Source organism: Lutra lutra, chromosome 16 (genome assembly GCF_902655055.1).
Source record: "Lutra lutra chromosome 16, mLutLut1.2, whole genome shotgun sequence".
Taxonomy (NCBI): domain Eukaryota; kingdom Metazoa; phylum Chordata; class Mammalia; order Carnivora; family Mustelidae; genus Lutra; species Lutra lutra.
This window is the reverse complement of record NC_062293.1, coordinates 31,090,652-31,113,769: the sequence shown is the minus strand read 5'-3', so window position 1 is coordinate 31,113,769 and position 23,118 is coordinate 31,090,652. Positions and strand designations below refer to the sequence as shown.

Here is a 23,118-nt window from a genome sequence, read left to right as displayed (position 1 = left end):
TAAGCCAACACAGACACAGCCTGTATCTTTGTTAATTCCTTATCACACACCAAAGAATTTACCACCACAGTGTCAGATAGATTGAACTGTTCAACATGGAAGGATAAAATGACCAGAAAAGAAGGTAGGTTTAAAAGGATACCGCTACAAACCATTTTAATAATAACCAAATAAATTCACTTGGAAATTCTGAGAAGTTTTGGCACACTATTTCTGTTTAAGTAGCTAGAGCTATCCAAGTGAAGACAACTCAAACAGAGTTCAAAAGAAATTAGAGTCCGTCTTCCCAACTAACAAAGTGAACAGAACTGACTCTGATTCACAGAAACCGTTAATAAGGAAGATGAAGCTGCCAGGAGTGCTCTTCCTCCTGCATGGACAAAACCATGTTAAGATCTAACTCCTTGGAGAAAGAGAAGAACATGGACTTTGGAGAATTCTAGTAGGTTCCCAGGAATAACAAGAAGATGTTATTCTCAGGGCAAAGAAAATGGGAAGTCTGTCATTTGGGGCTTCAACTCTCAAAACTGGCCTGGCTTTTCTCCTGCTCACTGTACTGTCCATTCTTATTTTTAAATTATATATTATTTAAGTAACTGTGGCTCCATTTTATGACTCTGAAAATCGCAGAAACACTGCTTTCCTGTTTTAGGAAGAAACTGAGGCCAGAGGGGTTAAGTACTGTTCATGTTCACACAGTTAATAAGTAGAAGAATGTGGAAGAAAATTCAAATCAATGAGGAAGGGAATTGTGATTGCTTGCATTTCAAAAATAGTACCTGTTCTTCCCTTATTATAAAACTCAAGTTTTAGGGAAAAATAGGCATAATAAGAGTATTAATGTTATGATTTTGTTAACTGGGGATAACTTTGCTTAAGGAGGAAAACCGGGGGTCATGGAGGCTTATGTGAGTTTCATTTAAAGAGAGAGTGATGACCTTGTGTAGGGCTCGCCTCATCGTGGAGTAGTCCGTGATCAGGATTTACTCAGATGCCACTAGGAAAAAGCTTTTAAGTGTATGAGACTTTGAAATGAATTCTAAACAAATGAGCAGCAGAAAAAAAAGAGACAGACAAATTAAGAAACAGAATTAACTCTAGAAAACAGACCAATGGTTGCCAGAGGGGAGGTTGGCGGGGAGATGGGGATGAAGGAGGGTACTTGTTCTGATTGGTGATGTATGGAAGCGCTGAATCACTGTATTGTACACCCGAAACTAAAATAACACTGCATGTTAACTAACTATACTGGAATTAAAAAAAATAACTAAAAACATGAATTATTCTTCCCATGGAAACCTCTAAAATTTTTGGCATTCCCCAAGTTTTATAATCATTACTTATGGAAATTATCCCATTTATGGGCTTTCTGCATAATTTGAAGAAGTATTTGTTTTTAAAATAAGGAACATGGGGCGCCTGGGTGGCTCAGTGGGTTAAGCCGCTGCCTTCGGCTCAGGTCATGATCTCGGGGTCCTGGGATCGAGTCCCGCATCGGGCTCTCTGCTCAGCAGGGAGCCTGCTTCCCTCTCTCTCTCTGCCTGCCTCTCCATCTACTTGTGATCTCTCTCTGTCAAATAAATAAATAAAATCTTTAAAAAATAAAAAAAATTAAAAAAAATAAAATAAGGAACATAACACTAACAGAAAAATAAAATGAAAAACTAGTAAGTAATCACTAATACTAACAAATTAAGTCATATTTTATTTTTTCTTTTACTTTCCACATTTAAGTCCATGATCTACTTTGCATCAATTTTTTATACAAGGTTTGAAACTTTGGGTAAAGGTTTTGTTTCATTTTGTTTTGCCTCTAGATATGATTACTGCAACACCGTTTGTGGAAAAGGTTATCTGTTGGCAACTGGACTGCTTTTGTCAAAGATCAGCTGGGCGTATTTGTGTGTCTCAAACTCTGGGGTCTCCTCTGTTCCACTGATCTTTGTGTCTAACCTTTCACCAGTGCTACACAGCCTTGATGACCGCAGCTCTGCAGTAAAGTTTTGGGATTGGGCAGACCAATCCCCCTACCATATTCTGCTTTTTTAGAATCATTGTAGCTATTTTAGTTCCTCTGCTTTTCAATATATACTTTAAAAAGACTTGTCTAGGTCCAGAAAAAAAATCTCGCTCACACTTTGATAGGTTAGTTTGCAGAGCATAGCATTCAGGGCTGACAATTCTCTTCTTTCAGCACTTGGAAAATAATGTTCCATTTCTGGCTGAACTCCACAGTCTCTGATGAGAAATCCACTATCATTTGAATTGTTTTTCTCCTCTGGATCAGGTGTTGTTTTCTCTTGTTGCGTTCCAGATTTTTTTCTCTGTCTTCAGTTTTTAGAAATTTGACTGTTTTGTGTCTTGGTATAGATTCCTTTTGCTTGACCCTGTTGGAGGTTTATTCAGCTATTGGAATCTGTAGGTTTCTCACATTTGCTAAAATTGGATGTTTTCAGCCGTCATTTCTTTAAGTACTTTTCCAGCACTACTCGTTTTCTTTTCTCGTCCTGCTACTCCTGTGACACAAATGTTAGATCTTCTGTTATCAGTCTGCTTGCTCTCTGTGCTTCACACTGGGTAATTTCTGCTGCTCTGTCTTCCAGCTCATTGATTTTTCTCCCACCTTCCCCTCGTGCCGCTGTTGGGCATATTCACTGAGACTGGGTCTTTTAGCACTTGCATTTTTCGGTTATACCATTTGCATGTAGTTTTTCTTTATATTTTTCCATTTCCTTGCTATGACTTTGTTACTTTGCTTAGGCATTTTATTTTTTCGTGGGTTCCAAGTGTGTATGTAATTGCCTGCTGAAACATTTTTATCGTGGCTGTAGCCTGTGTCAGAAAATTCTCACATATCTGTTCTCTTGTTGTTGGCCTCTGTTGACTGTCTTCTTTCACCCAGTTTGAGACCGTCCTGGTTCTTGCTCTTGTGCATGATTTTCAGTTGAAAGCCAGATATTTTCATATTTTATGATACCCAGGCTGTCTTTTAAAATGTCTGTTTGAGCTGGCTTTTCAGAAAAATCACTCCAGTGTTTTTAGCTGTATTTAGCAGGAAGAATAGGGGAAGTTATATCTCCTCTGCTTATAAATTCTAGTTGTCTCTGAGTGAGATTTTAAGATTATTGCAATCCAGCTATTTCCTTAGAATCTCATAGGATGGAGACAAAAATTCTAAGACATGGATATAAACAAACAAACAAAAATCTTAACAGCATTTATCTTTTTGTGTTTCTAAGCAACATGATCTCGTGACTTCCTCCCATCCCCCAGCTATTAGTCATTTTTCATTCCTGTGGTCAAACCCAGTCTGAGAGGGGAGGAGAAACTTCTGTTTTTGTATCAATTTAACCATCTCCACAGAATCCACTCTGCTGATCATTCAGGGCCTTATTACCTCTGTAACCAGAAAGGATGCCAGTACCATAGACTACCTCAAAATTTAGTTCCCTATTTATTTTTAACCTGGCATAAATATTTTTGAAGTAGGTTACAGAAACAAAACCTTTTGCTAATCCAGTAATCTAGCCTTGATATCTCTGATCCTCTCTTCTGTTGCTTTTTCACAAGTTCTATGAGTTGAATCTAGTTTTGGAGATAAAGAATCTGATTGCGGTCTTCCTCCACCACTAGGATAATATGAGAGAGTATTCCTGATGGGTCCACAGAAAAGCTCCCATCATCTTCACAAGTGCCTTTATCCTAGTCCACTAGCAATTTATATCTCTCCTAACGCATAATAGGAACCCATGCTTAAACAGATGTCTCAAAGAAAAGAAATGGAGGGAATATAGTTAACAAACATGTGCTTAGGGAGATAAAACTCCTATAAAAATGCCTATAGTAATTTTCAGAAAGACACCTAGAATGTTGTGATGGGCCAATCAATATATGGAATTTAAGTATGTAGCTATTTATGCTTAATAAAATTCTCTTCTAGAAAGTTTATACTGAAAACAGTAGCTGTCACTGCAATCACTGAGGCTTTGCCCAACCCTGGCTCTGAGATAATTCCAGCCTAAATTATATCTGATATAGGCACGGGGAGTCAAAATGGTCTACAGTTACTGTACCCAGTAACTGTATATATTCCAGTTACATATTCTTTCCTATCTTATGTTTGGTCCTCTTGATACTTCAGCAGTTCTGAGCTGGGAGAGATTGGAGTCCCCTTAATTCACGTCTATGGTTTAGAAGCCACATCAAATACAGAGAACCTATTGATGATAAGTAAGCTCTGACCCATGACTATAGAACAGCAAAAGCCTGAATATGTTTTAAGATAAATGGAGGTTTAGTATGACGTTATGGGTATGCCTTTTGGAGGAATTAGTATCCTGGCTTCATCACTTACAAATTGGGCAACTTCTTAATCTTCCTCATCTAAACAACGAAGTGGATAGATCCTGCCTCCTAAATTGAGAGCGTTAAATGAGATAATGCACACAACACATACACTAGCTTGGCCATAGTAAGAGCTCTATAAGTATTTCCGACTGTTACTCTGCTACCACTTCTACTACATTTCTCACATAAACCGATCTAAGAACAGCACTTTGTTCAAAATGCTGCGTTTGGGAGACTGTTTTTTTATCAGATACAAATTCTCTTTACCCTAATAGAATAATTAAACCTGTTCCAGATTTCATGCCCATAACCAGCTTTGAAGGCAGATACTATTAGACACTTTCAACCCATCAAATGTTTATTTTTGGAACCCCTCAGCTAGGGTATCATCCACATTTCCTCCCCCTTTTTGCCCTCACCATATTTATTTGGTCTTATGCCAGAAACTTCTTGGGGCTAATTCAAATTAGCATCCATTACAGATCAATCTAGAAAAGGTTGGTTATTTATTGTCAGGCGGATACATGAACCTTAGCAGTTTCAGAAACCAGAGCTAAAGTGATCTTATAAAGTTCTAGTTAAATCAACACAGGGATGTGCTAGTCTCATGATGACTTTCATGAACTTACCTCTGAAATGCTAAGTATTTTCTCACTCAGAACCTCATTCTAACTCTATAACTTATACCAAAGATCATACTGTTACCTGCTCTTAGCCTTGTAAGTCTTACAAAAGCCCTTGGCCAAAAGCAATAAAATCTGACCTGACCTAATCCTGGAGTCGCAATGGATAATGTGTGTATTTTTCATTCAGTAATTTAATGTGGAAATTAACTGCATGTGTCACATATTCCCCATCTTAAAGAGAGAGCTTTTCTGGTTCTAATGTTACACAAAAATTAAATATGTAAACACTCTTGTCATATAAGACTCCTCACTTTCCTGATAGCTTAAATAAGCACTACAAAAGACTCCTTTGGAGAAATTTGTTATTTCATACAATTGGGGAGCCTGCTGCATGAAATTTACCCGCTATGGTCACAGAAATGATGGCAAAAGATATTTTTTTCTGGTTCCCTGAAAGATCTGAAATAATTTGCCTGCTTTGGCTTACTGCATTATTCTCTTCTATTTGCCAATACAGGAAAAACACTGTGGACCTTGACAGAAAAATTTTGTTCTCTTTCTCTCTGAGATGTACTCTTGGGCTTTTCTGCCCCCACGCATGGGATACAGAGTGTCTCTTGACCTGGCCTGCTTCTGTAAATCTCTTCCTAGGCCTCTTCGGTCTCACAAGTCTCTTTCCTTTGTTTTTTTCTTCTCTTAACCCACTCTGTTCCCCCATGTATTCCATGAAATTTTTTTTTCTTTTGGTCCTTTTATTAAATTTAGTGTTTTGAAGAGATCCATGTGGTTCAAATATCAAAAGGTATATCCGGTGGTACAGTGGCAAGTCTCCCTCAGCCCCTGCTGCCATCTTCCCAGTTCCCAGACTTGCTCTCCCCCTGCAGGCATCCACTGTTCTGGGTATTTTAGGTATCTTTCCAGGTTTCTTAATTCACATGCAACCGAACAGGAATATAGACCACCCCACACCATTTTATGTAAAAGGAAGCATATTATATGTACTCTTCCAAACTGGTTTTTTTTTTTTTTTTTTTTGGAAACTTAATTTATCTTGGAGATCTTTCCATATAAATACATAATGAGATTCCACATTCTGTCCTATAGTTTCTGTATATGTGTGACAATTTATTTAACTAGTCCTCTATTGATAGAGGATAGATTTTCTGTACTCTTAAAAACTGTATATATGCAATTTACTCTTACTAACAATGCTGATAGGAATAACCTCGTGCAAATTTCATTTTATAAATCCCTAAGCGTATCTGTAGGATAAATACTCCTAATAAGAATAAGGGTCAAAGGTTATTTGCATTTGTGATTTTGATAGGTATTGTCAAACTCCATAAGGGTCCTAAAAATGTATTCTTCCATCAGCATTCTATGAAAGTGACAGTTTCCTTGACTCTAAACCACAGAGTATGTATTAAAACTTTTGAATTTTTGCCCTTCTGAAAGGTGAAAACTGGTAAGTTTATTTTAAATTGCATGTCTTTTATAATGGGAGAATTTAAACTTCTTTTTATATACTTAGGAGCCATCTGTGTTTCTGTATTAACTATTCTTCCCTCATTTTTTTTTCTTATAGATTTCAAAAGCTATTTATATATTAGAAAGATGAGTCTATGCCTATTGTATAAAATGGTGCCTTTTTAAATGTTGGCTTATAGTTGTTTCTGCTGAAGATAGTTTTCTTCAAACGAGGTTGAATTTACTCTGGGTCTTGAATCATGACGATGAAGGCCTTTCCTACTCTAGTTTTAAAGGATTTCTCCCAGTTTTTTTTTTCATAACTTAAATCATTTCATTTTATTTTTACACTGAAATATCTGATCCCTTTATAATTTATGCTACAATAAACCATGAGACATGAATCCAGTTACATTTTCTGTCCAGTAATCTTACTAAATTTTACATCTTTCCCCTACTTATGTGATATTACTTTTATCTTACACTAAATTCCTGCATTTAAAGCTACCTATGGTAGAAGCTTCCCTTCTAAACCATTAGCTTATCATGTACCAGTATGGCACTGTTGAGTTACTTCAGCTTTATCATGTGTTAGAATCATGACTTTTATGGTGGCCTAATAATAATGATGATAGCATCATCTTAAATATATATATACAGCACACTGTAATTTACAAGGGACTTTCACTTATGCTACCTCATTTGTTTTGATCCTTATAACGTCACATGGGGCAGCTGAGACTGGTACTTCTGTCCTCATTTCGTATGTGGAAGCCTAGAGGAGAATCTAAGTATTTGCCCACGATCTCCTAGAGGAGAATCTAAGTATTTGCCCACGATCACCAACAGAACTAGTAGGAGGCAGAGTGATATTTGCCTCTTCCATCTTTGCCAGTCCGTAGTTCCACCTCTCAGAATGTCTAAGACGTTCTCTCAGTATCTCTTCCCCAGAGAGCTCGTTTGTTCCCAGAGGTTCTTTCTGTGCTACTGAGTTCTAAGTCCTATGCAGGACCTTCAGCTTCATCTAACCCTCTTTGGATCAAGGAAGGGACAAAATGATGAAATCACAGAATGCTAGAGCAGAATGAGACCTAGACTAACCTAGTCATTTTCTGGAAAACAAAACAAAACAAAACAAAAACCAAAATAAAACAGACCAGGAAACCAAAGCCAGAGAAGTTGTGACCTTTGTGCTCAAGATCATACAGTTTCCAAGAAGTCAGGGCTAAGCCAGAACTCAAAGATAGTTCTTTTCATGTGGTTTAATAATGAAGCGAAGGAGAGAAATGTTGTATATACTGTTGAAACTAACCATCTCCATGTTTATTAAGTTTATTAAGTACCTCCACAGGCAGAAATGAGAGCTATGAATGAATGAATGATGATGCACCACATGCGGGCACTGTGCTAGTCATTGGGTTTATAATGGTGAACCAAATAGGCACAGTCCCTGCCTTCATGGAGAATGACAGTATAGAAGAGAAACAGATAACAGGCAAATAATATATGGATAAAGATGTAATTACAAACTGGGAAAAAGACTATAAGGGAAACTTACATGGTGCTCAGAAAGAATACAACAGGAAGACCTAATTATTTAGACTTCAGAGTCTGGGAAACCTTGCACTGCTCTCCCTATGCCCCACTCCAGCCTGCCGTGTGGTCCCTGCAGCATCTCTGTGGAGACCTAAGATTTCATGGGTCAATGTGAAAAATCACTGATCCTGTCTTATTCCCTCATTTCTTCAGAAGACAGAACTGAGGTTCACAGAGGAGATGTGACTTACCCAAAAAGGGAACCTGGCTAGTTACAGCAGAGCCAGAGGCTAATGACTTCTGACTAACTTTCTGTCTGTATAAACGTCCTCTTTTTTTTTTTTTTAAAGATTTTATTTATTTATTTGACAGAGAGAGATCACAAGCAGGCAGAGAGGCAGGCAGAGAGAGAGGAGGAAGCAGGCCCCCTGCCGAGCAGAGAGCCTGATGCGGGGCTTGATCCCAGGACCCTGAGATCATGACCTGAGCCGAAGGCAGTGGCTTAACCCACTGAGCCACCCAGGCGCCCCTATAAACATCCTCTTAATGTAAACCCATGTTCTGCTACCAGAGTCTGTAGTAATACAACTCTTCACAAGTCACAGTGGAAGTGCCCTGGAGACTGGCACTCTGAGTTTATACCATGCCATCATCAGCACCCTGCATGGAACAGACAAATCAAGCCTTTGACAAACATTTGACAATGAATCTAGGTATTTTCTAGAAAATAGTTTCTCCTGTTTTCCTTCAGTTCATCAGTACTAAAGAATGAGCTGAACTGCCTAACCTGAGTGCATGTTTTTAGAATTTAAAGTACTTTGTAGGGTAGCCTAAATTCTTTGTCAATGGACAACTTTTCTTTGGTGGTGAATAGTTTGACCTAAGTTCTCTTGATAAGTTGTTTCTATTTACCAGTGTCATCCTTAGCACACACCTCATCAGAAGTAGAAGTGGTTGGTCCAGGCTGGAAATAGCGGTGCCCATGGCGAGGAAGGCTCAGCTTGCATGTGGAAGGCCCTCACCTACTTTGTAGCACTCTCCAGTATGGAAGTTGAGCATGCTAAACATCTTCCTGAAGTCACATCGTGGAGAGCATGAGAGACCTGAGTTCATCACCTACCCCATCTCCACATCAGGTCTACGCCCTTTCCCTGGGGAGATGGTAATTGTACTCTATTCCATAACTCTCACATAAATCCACTTCCAACTGTCTTTGGCTATGAAGATGAATAAAGAGAACCTGGGCCACCACCCAGTGGGGACCACAGCGCTGGTTTGGACCATGACTCTGCACACGGACCAGAAGAGAATTTGGGACCTTAAGCTCACCATCCCTGCTTGTATCAAAGGATGACCAGTATAATGATCTTCTATCCCTTTGCTTATGGCAAGAAATGGCTTAAATAAATAACTTAGATTGGTCCATGAAAGAAAAAAAGAAGTAGAAGTGGTTGATTAGAACAGAAGAGAATACAACCCCATGTATCTGGATTTCGGTAATGTGTATGCAGTACTTCTTGGGTGTTACACACTTGCGGCTCATGGACATACCCCCATTTAACACGCAGGGCAGTGGGATTAGGTAGGGGTGATGGGTCTTCAGCTTGCTTGAATGGTATTTAGGGTACCTTGACTCCCTGACTCATTATGCTTCCCCTCAATTTTCTTTTTCTTTTCTTTGGGGATGAGAGGAGTGATAGATTTGGAGAACTTTAATATTATTTTCCATGTCCACATTTAACTATTTAACAACTATGTGACATGAAATGATAGAAGAGTCAAGACTGGTTTTAAAATGGGGGGGGAGGGAGTAGCATTTAAAGGAATAAAGCATTCCTTTAAAGAAGCATTCCAGAATTCAGGAAATGCTCTAAATACAGCGATGTTCATGGCAGTAGCATTTGTAACAGTGAAACAACTGGGAGCAACTTGAAGAGCCAATGATCAAAAAAGAGTAAAATGCATACTGATGTATTCCCTGTGGTATGAATGGACTGGAGCAGCACTTCAAAGCAGAGGTCAGAACATGGGGGTGTGAGATAGAAAAGAAGGCGGACAGCAGAGTCACTGAGAGTAGAGGCTCTGGGATGATGACTAAGGTTAAAACTGGGCTCTTGCATGGCTGTAGGACCTCAGCAAGTTCCTCTGTTTGCCTCAGGCTCCTCAGTCATGAGGAGAGGATAAATTATACCTATTCTCTAGGGCTCTGTGAGGTTTAGAAGAAGCAGTGCTTATAAAGCCTAACCCAATGCCTGATAGAGGGTGTGGGCTTGACCTGTTCACCATTATTATTAAATACATGGTCTCAAGTGATGATGGGGTCAAAAAAATACTACAAGTTCCTTCAAAGACTAGATTTCTTTGGGCTATAGGATTGAGGGTGAGTAATTTGTTTCTTCATTTATGATTTCTCTCCTTTGCAATATTCTGTAATTATTATACTGGTCGTTCCTTTTGCCCCCACCCTCTCTTCATCAGAAAAAACTGACCTCTACTGACATGATCTGAGGCTGATCCCTATGGACTGTGTTACCCAGGGCCCCTTGCCCTCGGGCGTCTAGTTGGGTTCAGCTGGTGTCTGGGTCTGGAGATATGTGTGTCCTTTCACACCGCACCTCCTGACTGGTGCCCCCACCCCAGGTTTTACCCCCTCCCTTCAAGTGTAGGGGTGCTGAGAGCTTCCCATTGTAGCTGGTCATGGGTACTTTGTTATCCCTTCTCCATTCATGAACCTTGCTCACCTTTCTGTAAATAATCCTGTCATTAAAATTTCTTCCAAATTCAAGCTAAGTATGCCTCTGTTTCTGCTGGGACTCTGGCTGATACAAGGAGCATACATTATTTTTATAATTGGGAAAATTTTATTTAAGAAGCACGAAGGACCACCCCTGCCTCCCACCTCCCAAAAGGAAGCACTCCTCACAGAGTGGAGAGGCCCCTCAGCTTCCAGACTTGAGGGTGATTATTTTTGTTTCATTTTTGAGCCCTCACATGAAATTAGGCTTCAGGCTAGAACACCTATTTCTTAGAAAAACACACTTTCTCCTGGAGAGAAATTCTAGAAAGCAGTCGCGGGCTATTGACAAACTATAATGCTGCAAAGGGATCTGGCCAAAATGGAATCAAGAGGAAAATCTCCAAGGGGAGAAGGTGGCCCGGAAGTGGCTCATCACCTGCTGTGCCAGCTGTGTGCTCAGTTGGACAGTCGTGGACAGAGCTGTGCCTTGAGTGGAGACCTGCCTCTGTCTGTGGCCACTGGAAACTCACCAGCCCCTGTGGCGTCTGGGCTCAGCAACTGCCAGGCTCCCAGGGGGTAAGTGATACAGTTTGTTCAGTCCAGGGGTGGGGATGGCGGTGCGAGGTGGTGATGGGGCTGGCTGGGGGGGGGTGGGGGGGCTTGGCACATCATCATGCACTGCTGCACTGTTAACCCTCGACTGGCAGGCTGACTTGCCCCAGGAGGAAGTGTGGGGAGGAGTCACACAGTTGCATGGCGATAAAGAGCTACCTGGTGGGCCTCCTGCTCTGCCAGGCAGCTTCATGGCTCCAAAGTTCTGGAGGGGGACATGAGGGGGAGGAGGAGAAAGCCACTCTACTCAGGACTGATGTAATCACCTTTGCAGAAACTTTCCAAGGGCAAGTGTGTTGAAGACCGCGAGCTCAGGGGGCCCAGCAGGCTACCGAAGAATGAAACTGAAGGTGGTAGTCAGCGTGTGGGGGGGCGTCCGGAAGAGAACTGTGGATGAGTGATCAAGGAAAGGGATGAGATGCGAGGGTCAGTTAAAGACAGCGTTGGACAAAGTCAGTTAATCATGTTCATTGCGACTCCCACTGAATTCACCGAATACTTAACTATACATATGTGTACATATACATATATACACATACACACGTACGTTAAGCCCTGTGCCAAGTTCTAGGAGTACAGAGATGAACAAAACATGCCTGCTCACAGGAGGTTTACAGACTGATGGGAAGGATCCATATTAGAAACATGACCACGCATTCATAGCCTAGCCACACATTAGAATGACCTAGCAGCTCTTGAAGAGTATCTATGCTTCCGTCTCTATCCTGCAAAGACTCAGATTTGGCTGGTCTTAGAAGGGGCCCTGGCATGGATCCCAAGGGGATTCTAATGGTCAGCTTCATTTGAGAATTCTAAATATGCTCTAAATATTCTCATGGTTCCATGAAACATTATTCCCATGAAACATTCAATGACAGTCAAGTGAAATTTGGAAAATAATTTACTAGATGTATTAGAAACTCTAAAAGATTATATAATAAACTCTGGAGACTCTAAAAGTTCTATAATAAATATATTTAAACTAAAAAACACCACAAAAATGAATAGATGTTTGTACTTTGTGAACATTATTTGAAAAGGCATGGTAGAACTTATTAGGCCAAGATTTGTACTAAATACTTAGAAATGCTCTCTGAAGAAATGACTTTGTAACAGAGACCTGAACAATCAATGATACAAGGTCAGGAAATGGGAAGGGGCAGTGCTCTAGGCAGAGGGATTGCCATGTACAAAGGTCCTGTGGTGGGGTAAATGCTTTTAGAACAGAAAGGTGGTCAATGCTACTGCAATATATGAGGTGAGGGGAAAAACGAAGATTTCTACCTTCAAGGAACTCGTACCTTAGGGAAAAACTCACATATTCCAAAAACTCCCAATTACTCTATGGATCCATGATTTTCCAACTATAACAGGAAGAAGATGAAATCACTGTCAGGAATAATCTTCTTCACCAGCTGATATAAAAACCCAGTTTCGGGGTGCCTGGGTGGCTCAGTGGGTTAAAGCCTCTGCCTTTGGCTCAGGTCATGATCCCAGGGTCCTGGGATCGAGCCCCACATCGGGCTCTCTGTGAAGCAGGGAGCCTGCTTCCCTTCCTCTCTCTCTGCCTGCCTCTCTGTCTACTTGTGATCTCTGTCAAATAAATAAAATAAAATCTTAAAAAAAAAAACCCTATAATTAAAAAAAAAAAAAACCCAGTTTCATGTTTGTCCCTAGGTAACTTACATAATTTTTTGAAACAGTAGAAATGCTTTCATAAGTATGTTGGCTTAGGGTAATACTAGTATTAGGTCATGTTTACTGAGCATTCAGGCTGGGTAAGAGGGGAAGTGACCTGGAGACTGAATCAAGATGCCAAACTGACACACACGTTTGTCTTAACATTTTTCTCTCCAAACCCTTTAAAAGAAAAACAAGGTACAGCGTTTAAAACATATCCATTAGCTAGAAAACAAAAAAAGTGAGCCATATATACCCATTTCTCTCATTTCCTAGCAGCCACTAATCTGTTCTCTATTCCTATAATTTTGTTATTTCAAGAGTGTTATATAAATGGAACAATATGCTATGTAGCCTTTATGGGTTGACACTTTCATTCAGCGTAATTCTTGAGAGATTCATTCAGGCTGGTGTGTGTCTTGATAATGTGTTCCTTTCCATTGCTAAGTATCATTCCATGGTATGAATGTACCACCACTGGTTTAGCCATTCACCAAATTGGAGGTCACCTGCCTTGCTTCCAGTTTTTGGTTATTACAGTTAAAGCTGCTAGAACAGTTGTAAACAGGTTTTTATATGAACACGAGTTTTCATTTTTCTGGGATAAATGCCTACCAGTTGGTAGGAAGTATGGTACTTGTGTGGTTTCTTTTTTAAAGAAATTGCTAAACTTTTTCAGAGTGCCTGTATCATTTTACATTCCCACCAGCAGGTGTGAGTGATCCGATGGCTCTGCATCCTCGCCATTTGGTATTGTCCCTGTTTTCAAATTTTTTGCTACTCAATAGGCATGTAGCAAAATTTCATTTTGTGTGTGTGTGTGTGTGTGTGTGTGTGTGTGTGTGTGTGTGTGTGTGTTTTAAATATTTATTTATTTATTTTGGGGGTGAGAGAGGAGAGAACATGCGTGAGAAAGTAGGGAGGGGCACAGGGACAGGAAGAGACAGAATCTCAAGCAGACTCCCCACGGAGCAAGGAGCCTGACTCCAGGACTCCATCCCACTACCTGAGCCAAGATCAATAGTCAGAGACTTAACTGACTGAGCCACCCAGGCACCCCTTTCATTGTAGTTTTAATTTGTATTTGCTTAATGCAAACCCAACAAGTTACTATTATATAATGGAACATGAACTACTAGATGGTAGTAGAGGAGGGAAAATAGGTACTACTCTGAAAGGACTATTTGAAACAGATTTTGAATAGGATAATGGAAAGTAGGGTAGGAAAGAGAAAAGAGGCAATTAGAGATTTGAGGAAAATATATAGGTAAGGAAATATAATCACAGTACACTATTTGACTTCGCAATGTCAAAACTTACACACTTAGAGTAGGCCGCACATAGTGACTTCCTCCCAAAGAATACAGGATGGAAGGGGTTAAACCATAACTTTACTGTGGAGAAACCAGACAAACACACCTCAGCCAGGTGAACACGGTCAGCATCAACAGTGATGAGTCATACTGGGAGCATGTACTCTTGATATGATGGGATGAAAATGGGTAAAGCTTTTTCTGCCCCCAAACCCATATCCCCAGCCTAATCATGAAGAAAAATATCAAGTCACATCCAAAAGAGGGACACTCTACAAAAATAACTGCACAGTCTTCCTCAAAATTGTCAAGGTTATCAAAGACAAGGAAAAGACAAAGACTCAAGAAAGCCTGAGAAACTGTTAGCCAAAGAATTCAAGGAGATAACTAAATGTCATATGGGGTCTTGGATGAGGTCCTGGGACAAAAAAGAGACCTCAGGGGTGCCTGGGTGGCGCAGTCAGTTGAACGTCCAACTCTTGATTTTGGCTTGGGTCATGATCTCAGGGGTCCCCGTGAGATGGGAGTCCCACGCTCAGTGTGGACAGTCTGCATGGGATTCTCTCTCTCCCCCTCCTTCTGCCCCTCTTCCCACTCACACCCTTTCTCACTTTCTCTTTCTCTCAAATAAATAAAATCTTAAAAAAAGAGAGACATATCAGGTGGAAACTAAGGTTATCTGAATAAAGTCAGGATTTTAGTTAAAACAGCAACCAAAATCTCCACATTCATAAAGTATAAACACTGCTGACTTAACTAAAAATGGAAGTATAATTAGGTGGAGAGAGAAAAGAATACAGATGAGTGTGGTATTATGTGAGTTAATTTCTTTTCTGTTAATGTTATAATTGCATACATAAGACCTGCAATTGCTGCATCAAGAAAGAGCCACAGAAGTATTATTAATGAAAGTAGACAGGTAATTATAAGAACTAGAGGAGTTAAAACTGGCTGGCGCTGAAGAGAAGGGTAAGAAGACTGAAGCATGTAACTTTTTTTTTTATTATAAGCCTTTTAGTACAAATTTGGTTTTTTAAAATCCCATTCTTAGATCACTTTGGACAAAAATAAGATGCATATAAAAAGAGACAAACTTGTAGTTTGAGTCTATCATTTAACCATATACTTTTTATAAGAAATGTTTCTAAACATCATAGGAAGGCTGAAAATAGTAAGACAGAGGCAGCAAGCAAATGAAAACCTAGAAAGCACTGTTAATTACAGACAAAATAGAAGTTGAAGCAAACAGAATTAAGCAAGACAAAGCAGCTTCTCAGAGATCAAAGATCAAAGGAACAAACACTTTAGAAAAAGGGATTTAAACAACACATGCACATTCACACTTTATACCCAATGGAGTTTACACGTTCTTTTCAAACACCAACGATGGTCCATATACACTGATTTATTGGTTAGCTACAGATAAGTTTTAAAATAGCTCAACAGCATACTGAGCACATTAAAAATTTTTATTATGATAAAATTAGAAATTAACCTTAAAAATACAACAAAAAATATGGCCACTTAGAAGTTTAAAATGGCTTGCCTAAAAACACTGCTTAAAATGGAAATGATAAATTATTTATAAATAAACGATTATAGCACCTCACTTTAAACCTTTTGGATATGGACAAAATAGTAGTCAGGGGAAAAGTTATAGCCTTAAATACATGGATTAGAAAAAAAGGAAAATAAAGGAATGAGTTAAGTTTCCTAGTTAAAAGAACTGGGAAAGAGAATAAAGTAAACCAACAGAAAGTAGCAGGAATTGGCAAAGCTAAGGCCAGAAATTAATAAAGTAGGAGATAAACAAGAAATAGGTTTTATGAATGAAAAAAGTTAATTCTTCAAACAAACCAATAGAATAGACAAATGTTCAACAATTCTAAAAGAAGGGGCACAAATACATGACTTTTGAAATACTAAAGGAACCAGGATCACAGCAGAGATCTAAAAATTATGTTCAATGCTATATCATTCATCATTATCCACATGGAGCTTCCTTAATTTGGTAATGGTTACCTACCAGACACCTATCCTAGACATCACACTTGATGGTAAAATATCAGATGCACGTTGACAAAAGCAGGTAAGAGAGAAGGATACCTACTGTCCCACTTAGGATGCACAATGTAGTGGGAACTAGAAACCACACTGACACTGACTCTAGTTAATAAAGTGAGATCCAAGAAAGAACAGAAAGTACTAGAAAGGAAGGACAAAATGATCCTTACTTAGAGATGATGTTAAAAAAAAAAATCATAAGATGCAAGATAATCTACTGAAGAGAAAAAGACAAAAACAAAAAAAGCCCTTACCATCACTAAGAGTTCAGCAAAGCAACCAACTAAAGTTTTCTTTCAAACTAGCACTCGCTCTTCTATTGTCCCACAAATAGCCAATTAGAGACTCTGTCTTGAAAAGAGAATTCATTCATAATAGCCATAAAATGTGTTAAATAGATCCCGCATGAAACTTAACAGTGAGTGTAGAAGGCCCATCTAGAGAAAATTATGAAATTTTCCTGAATACATAAAATTCGGCTTGATTAGAAAGACCTGTTTTGGATGGAAAGTCTCTCTCCAAATTAATTTAGGAATATGATGCTACCCCAATATGATTTTGAAAATTAAACTTGACAAACCAATTTAAAAAATTCACTTGGGAGGGAACATGTGTACGAACAACTGTGACATTTTGAAAACGGTTACCATGGGAAGGGGCTTACCCTACCGGATGTTAAAATACTAAAAAGTTACTCTGGTGTGAAAATTAATAAAAGGAAATACCATTTAAGATGGATTGGGGAGGCCCAGAGCAGGAGTTCTTATACCCTACCACTTATTGTCAGTGACCCAGCAGGAAGAGACGGACCCAGCAGGAAGAGATGCACATTGAAAGTCCATATACTCTACCTACTACTATATTACTCCAGCAAGAGGAAAGGTTCTTCTCTTGCCAAAACAACAGTTCGGCCAATTAGAGACCTCACAACTCAGCCAATGAAAAGCCACTATACTTCAGACTCCCAGTTTACTCCAATAGACTTTTTGTTTATAACACCCTGCCCAACTGCTCCCTTTCTTCTTTGGAGGGTGTTTTTCTCTTTTGTTCTATAGACCTGTTGTAACTTGCTTATCCTGACTTGCAAGACGTGCAACTCTCCAGGGTTGCTAAATAAACCTGTTTTTTTTTTTTTCCTAGTAAAATGATTGAGGGTTTTTTGTTTGCTGCTTTTTTTTTTTTTTGAAGGTTTTATTTTTAAGGTTAACAATGGCTATAGACAGGTGAGTGAGACAAAGAATGGGACTGCATAAACTATTCCACTTCTAGTTAATAGTCCCAGAAGAAAATATTGTCCCAAGTAAAACAGAGACACATACAAGGATTGTAATATTATATAATAGGAAAAAAAATGGAAACAACCTATATTTATCAGTGGAAGAATGATTAAATTATGGCACCTCTAGCTAGGGAATAGGAATACTGTACGGTGATTAAAAAGAATGAAAATCCAAACACACTGACATAGGAGGGTATGGGATAGATATGACACATTGCTGAATTAGTAACAAATCTAGGCGTGCCCGGGTGGCTCAGTTGGTTAAGTGTTGGTGTGTCTGGCTTGGGTGGTGAACTCAGGATTCTAGGATTGAGCCCGCATGTGGCTCTCCACTCAGTGTGGAGTCTGCTTCTCCCTCTTGCTCTCCCTCTGTGCTCTCTCTCAAATAAATAAAATCTTAAATCTAGTTGTAGGATTAGACTGATAATTTTAGCACATAAACGAACCTAACATCTGTGTGCTTATACATGTGGGTTTGTGCATCAAGAAAGGATTTGTAAGGCCATACATGCATGGTACTCATAACAGATTAGATTTGTGACAGGGCTGGGCCAGCGGAGGAAGGGTAAATCTTTTACCTTGTCTTTTATATAACCTGTACTGTATTGTTTGAGGGTTAAAAACTTGCCTAAATGAAAATGCAAAAAGGCTACGCTTTACAACATACCGTACTGGAGAAGGGTTTTAAGGTGGTTCACGAGATGGTCAAAGAGTCAAATGGCTGGATCTGGACAGCTTAGCCACCATGGAGGAATTGAGAAGTGACCTAGAAAGCCTGTGGAAGCCTAGATGAAGGAATTTGAATAGGGCTGCCATTCCCCTGCTCTCACTGGACCTGCTGCTTTTCCTCATCATACATTTAGTTGCTGAACTTAAATTTCTGTATTTTTACTTGTATGCAAAAATGTTAGCCCGCTGAGTTTCCTGTCCCCTGTACATAACATCTTCTGCCTCTCTTCGTTGCTTCTCGTCTGTAAACTTTTGGCCTTACCCCCACCCAAACAGGCTAACTAAAATGATAAATCCTTTAGTTTTGTGAAATCGAGTCAGTTCAACTACCGATGAGGGTAGCTACCTCATGCTTAGGATCAGACTAATTCTTCAATTATTTAAACATGGAAGATAATTATAGTCTCTAATGCAATGCACTTTTCTCTTTCCAATTATAAGGTGTAGGAGGAAAAAATTATAGAAGGGGTAAAAGTAATATAAATACTAAGCACTGTGCACCCAAGCCCCATGAAGTCAGTTTTTTCTTAAGTCTTACGAAAAGATGGCCCAGGTGATTAAGTCATGGTCAAGTTCATGCTATTATTACAAATTGTCGACCCTGAGGACTTTCATGAACAAATCGTGGACTCTCCCTCCTAGAAGTCACACTGCTCCAGGACATCTCTGTGGAATTCTTTGGCTTGCTTTCTTACAGGGAAATAAGTTGGGAGGTGGCAATTGGCAGAAGCACCACCTGCTCTTTGCAGGAGGAGATACACTACCAGCTCTGGAAAGGTCCTGGCAATTTCTGCAAGGGGAAATGCTTTTCAAAATTTTTTTCTTTAAGAAAATGCCATCAATTGAAGAGGAGTTAAATAGTTTGCTATTACAAGCCTTTGTAGGAAGGAATTAAGGTGGTGGCTTCTAATCTGTTGGAGAAGGAGGTAAGAAGAGATGGGGAAGGGCACCACCCAAACCAGTATACTGCCCACACCCACTAGTGCAGCTACTGAAGCATTTCACCATTGGCAGAGCCTGAAGGGTGACCATGTCAAGCCCTGCTTTTAAAATAAAGATAGAAAATAATTCATCCTGTGGATAGAAAACAGATGCCAGACAGCATCTGTCAAAGGATACTTTCCTTTCCATTCCCAACACAGCAACAAGCAGCAAAATCACTTTTGAACATGCTCTCTGCTTTGGGAATGCAGAGAAATGACATACCCTCTGCCAATGGGAGCTGCAGGCAAGTTACCCGAGGCAAGGGGGAGAACGTGCAGAATGAAATTCTGGCAACTGTCCAAAACATCAAAGTGTTTGAAATAATCCTGGTTTGGCTCTGTAAGCCATGGAATTGGTGAGATGGGACCAAAAGATGCCCCTCCTCTTTGAATCCAAGGAAGAAATATCTGGAAATAGACAGTCATTCTCTCAGCCCCATTTTCCCACATTTAAGGGAGATGGAGGCAGAAAACTCCAGTGGGTCATACTGAAAACTGTTTGTGGGTTTTAAACTGAAATTGATGCCTTTAATGTCCAAGTTGTGACAGCAGATGGCCTGCTGCTTGGTCCCTGGGCCTGAAGAATGCTTATAAAGAGATGCTCTTAAAAAGATTTCTGGATATCAACAAACTCAAAGAAACCGGAACATGTTAATGAGTTGAGCGTACACACGTGAGAAACGGAAGGATTCAGATTTTCTTTGAAACACAGGCTTCGGTATGAAGGGGGAGAACATCCAGTTGTCAAAACAAGCTTGAGGTTTTGTGAACCCAAAAATTCTGGAGAGCAGTTTGAGATGTTTTCCAAACCCTGAATACTGAAGGGGTAAGCCCTCCCTCTAACCAATTAGACAACGGACATTTCATTCTGTGCGTTTCTCCATTGTTTCTTCTTTTTTAATGCAAATAAATAATTAGCCTTGTTTCAGGGTAATTTTGCTAATATTTCTGTAATTAAATAAGGACTTCAACTGAATTAAAAACTGTCCTGCTGTCTCTGGGTGCAGGAGACTGCCAGCTGTTTTAAATAACCCCTGAGAGTGGCCAGGTTAAGGACTCTATTTATGACCTTATAAATTAACACAAGGAAACCTACTCCATAATGTAACAGACAATTCTATTTATAATGCTTAATTAATCCCCTCCAGTCGCTAACAGAACCCACTTGTGGCTTTCATTTTCAACCTCACCCAAATACAAGTCTCCTGAGATGAGACGTGTTAATATGTGAATGCTGATAGAACTTGCTGGCATGATGGTCGAGTATTAAATAGCTGACAGTCTGGATAAATTAGCTCCCGATAGCTCACTAATCAAATGTAAGAAGAAAATGTCGAGCTTGGCAGCACTGATGAAACCCTTCATCACAACCCTGAGCTGGAGAGAGGTAGAGAGAGAGGAAAATGTCCAAGTCTGACACTGCCTGCAAACCCTGGCTCTGAGTTTCAGAAGTCCTGGCAGTGCAGGCAACCAAGACAAAGTATCAGAATTGTATCAAAGGATAGCCGTGGGAGGCCACCTTGGGTGGCTTCATTTGTCTTTTGTCACTAGTACCCTCAGGCTACCTTCTCTTTGATACAGAAAACCCAAAATGGTAACAAATGCTAGGCTGCCTTATCTCAGATAGTACAGAGTGAAGTTATCTGGAAAATTCCAAGTACCTCAGAAAGCTACAGGTGTGGGCAGAGTAATATTTGCAGACCTAGAAGATTCTCCGAGGGAACAGGCCCTGGGAAGGAGACAGGAGACACATATACTGCTTGGACACAGGACTGCTGCCTTATGGGCTGGCATCTGGGAATCTATGCACGGAGGACTTTATCAAGTTGTGGGACCATTCAGACTACTTCCATATGTCCTCCTGAGTCAGGAAAATCGACTTTCCTCTTTTTTTTGGCCACCGCATTCGAGAATCCACATAATGGGATACTTCTGGCTCTGGTTTGTGTCTTCAGGCAAATTCCTTAACCTCAATGCTTCAGTCTTCTTGTCTACAAAGTGGAAATCCTAACGGTGCCCACTGCTAGGGCTGCTGTGAAGATCACATGCAGTTAGTACAGCTGATGGCTTGCCAAGGTGCCGGGTATACAGTCGGTGCTCTGCAGCCTTGGCAGTTCTCATCACAGTGTCATTCTGCTGTCTGTCTCCTCTGGGCTCCCTCTCTCCTTTCACAGACACGTCAAGCTGTCATGGCTCCCCCGGCTAGCTGCCGAACTCACTTCCCTGTTCTTGGCCCACATCTCTTCTGGTACATCATACACAGTCTTGCAACCCAAATCTTTGACCATCTACCTCTGATCCTGTCCCTACCTGATTCAGTGTTCTGCAGAGTTCATCAAATAATGTCGAAAACTCCTTAATTTTGAATTCAGGTCTCTGTGTGCCCCTGCCCCCTGTCCTCATTTTTCTCTCTGCTCTTACGTTTCACTGTGCCTTTTCGTGAACCCTCATCACCCCTGGAGCCACAACTGGTTACCTCGCTCCCTTTTGCCTGTCCTAGCATGCTCTTGCTTCACAGGTATTAACCTGTGCCCACTTGGAGATTACTTTCCCCCTCGACATCTTGTCGTCCAAATCCTAGCCATCCTTGAAAGCCAAATGCCACCTGCACCTTGGGGTCTTTCTGATCCTATCCTGTTACTTCCCTCTTTCTTTTCTAACCCCTAATGTCTTTTATCTTTTTTTTTTTTTTTAATCCTTGACTCTAGTTTACCTGCTGTTACAGGTATCAATTCATACACCCCACTACTTAGTATGTTCTATATTCCACCCTCTGAGCTCCTTGGATGGAGGCTGATTCTTCCTACTTAGTTCTGTCTCCAGACCTATACTATGCACAAAACAGGCCTTCTGCAAACAAGAATAGAATTAATATTTTGGAGGGGCTTGGCATAATGACAGCCCGGTCCTATGGTCCATCTTCTCTGTGACTTATTTTCATTAACCTTTTGCTCTATACATGAGCGCCTACAGAAATATTTCAACTCAAAAAGTACATGGGATAGAAAAATATCCTACCAGCAGGAAAAACAAACATACAAAATGCACAACTGATCCCCAAACAATGGATTGTTTTTTTAAGAAGAAACAATGAAGAAAAAAAAAACAACCGGAGTCTGGTACCTTTATATCTGGTTACTACAGCTGCGTTGACACTAAGAGGCTCTTGAAAGCTGACAGTGAGTGCCGTGCTGCTGGTTACCATGAGACAGGCGTTGGTTGGCACCTCAGGGGCTCCTGGGACAGAAGGAAAAACGTAAGGATCTTAACATTGCAAATCCTTTTTAAACAATGTTCCTGCCTCTTCAAAGGATACCCTGAAACACACACTATGGAAACATTTGTTTGTAGAGCCTAATAGCTTTTGCTTTTGAACATTTTCATTAGAAGTCTCAATGGCCTTTATTTGTTGCCATCGTGGTCTTATTTGAGCATTAGAACGTCTTCTGAAGGGATAAATAATACCAGTTAAGCCTTCCCAAAGTATCCTGGAAACACAACAGGAGATTGGCCTGGACCAGTGGAGAGGAGGCCAGGAAGTGTTAGCAGGAGCCGGCTGCTGATAGAGACTGCTTCATTTCATGAAATACTTTCATGGAAATCATTTCACTGGAGCCTTTCTGCAACCCTGCTGGATAGAAAAGGCAAGCGGAGCATGTGCCTATTGAGGATGAGGAACGTGCAGTCCAAAGAGGCCACACTACTTGTTCAAGGACACAGCAAAGACACACAGCTAGGACGAAGC

At 40.2% G+C, this 23,118-nt stretch overlaps 1 protein-coding gene across 1 annotated transcript in view; it reads right to left on the bottom strand.

Moving 5' to 3' along the window:
* ANKFN1 (ankyrin repeat and fibronectin type III domain containing 1) overlaps positions 1–23,118 on the bottom strand; it is a 518,608-nt gene that overhangs the window by 105,082 nt on the left and 390,408 nt on the right. Inside the window, exon 9 of the mRNA XM_047708413.1 lies at positions 22,497–22,610. Coding sequence (XP_047564369.1) covers positions 22,497–22,610 — 114 coding nt within the window. The remainder of the gene's footprint in view (positions 1–22,496; positions 22,611–23,118) is intronic.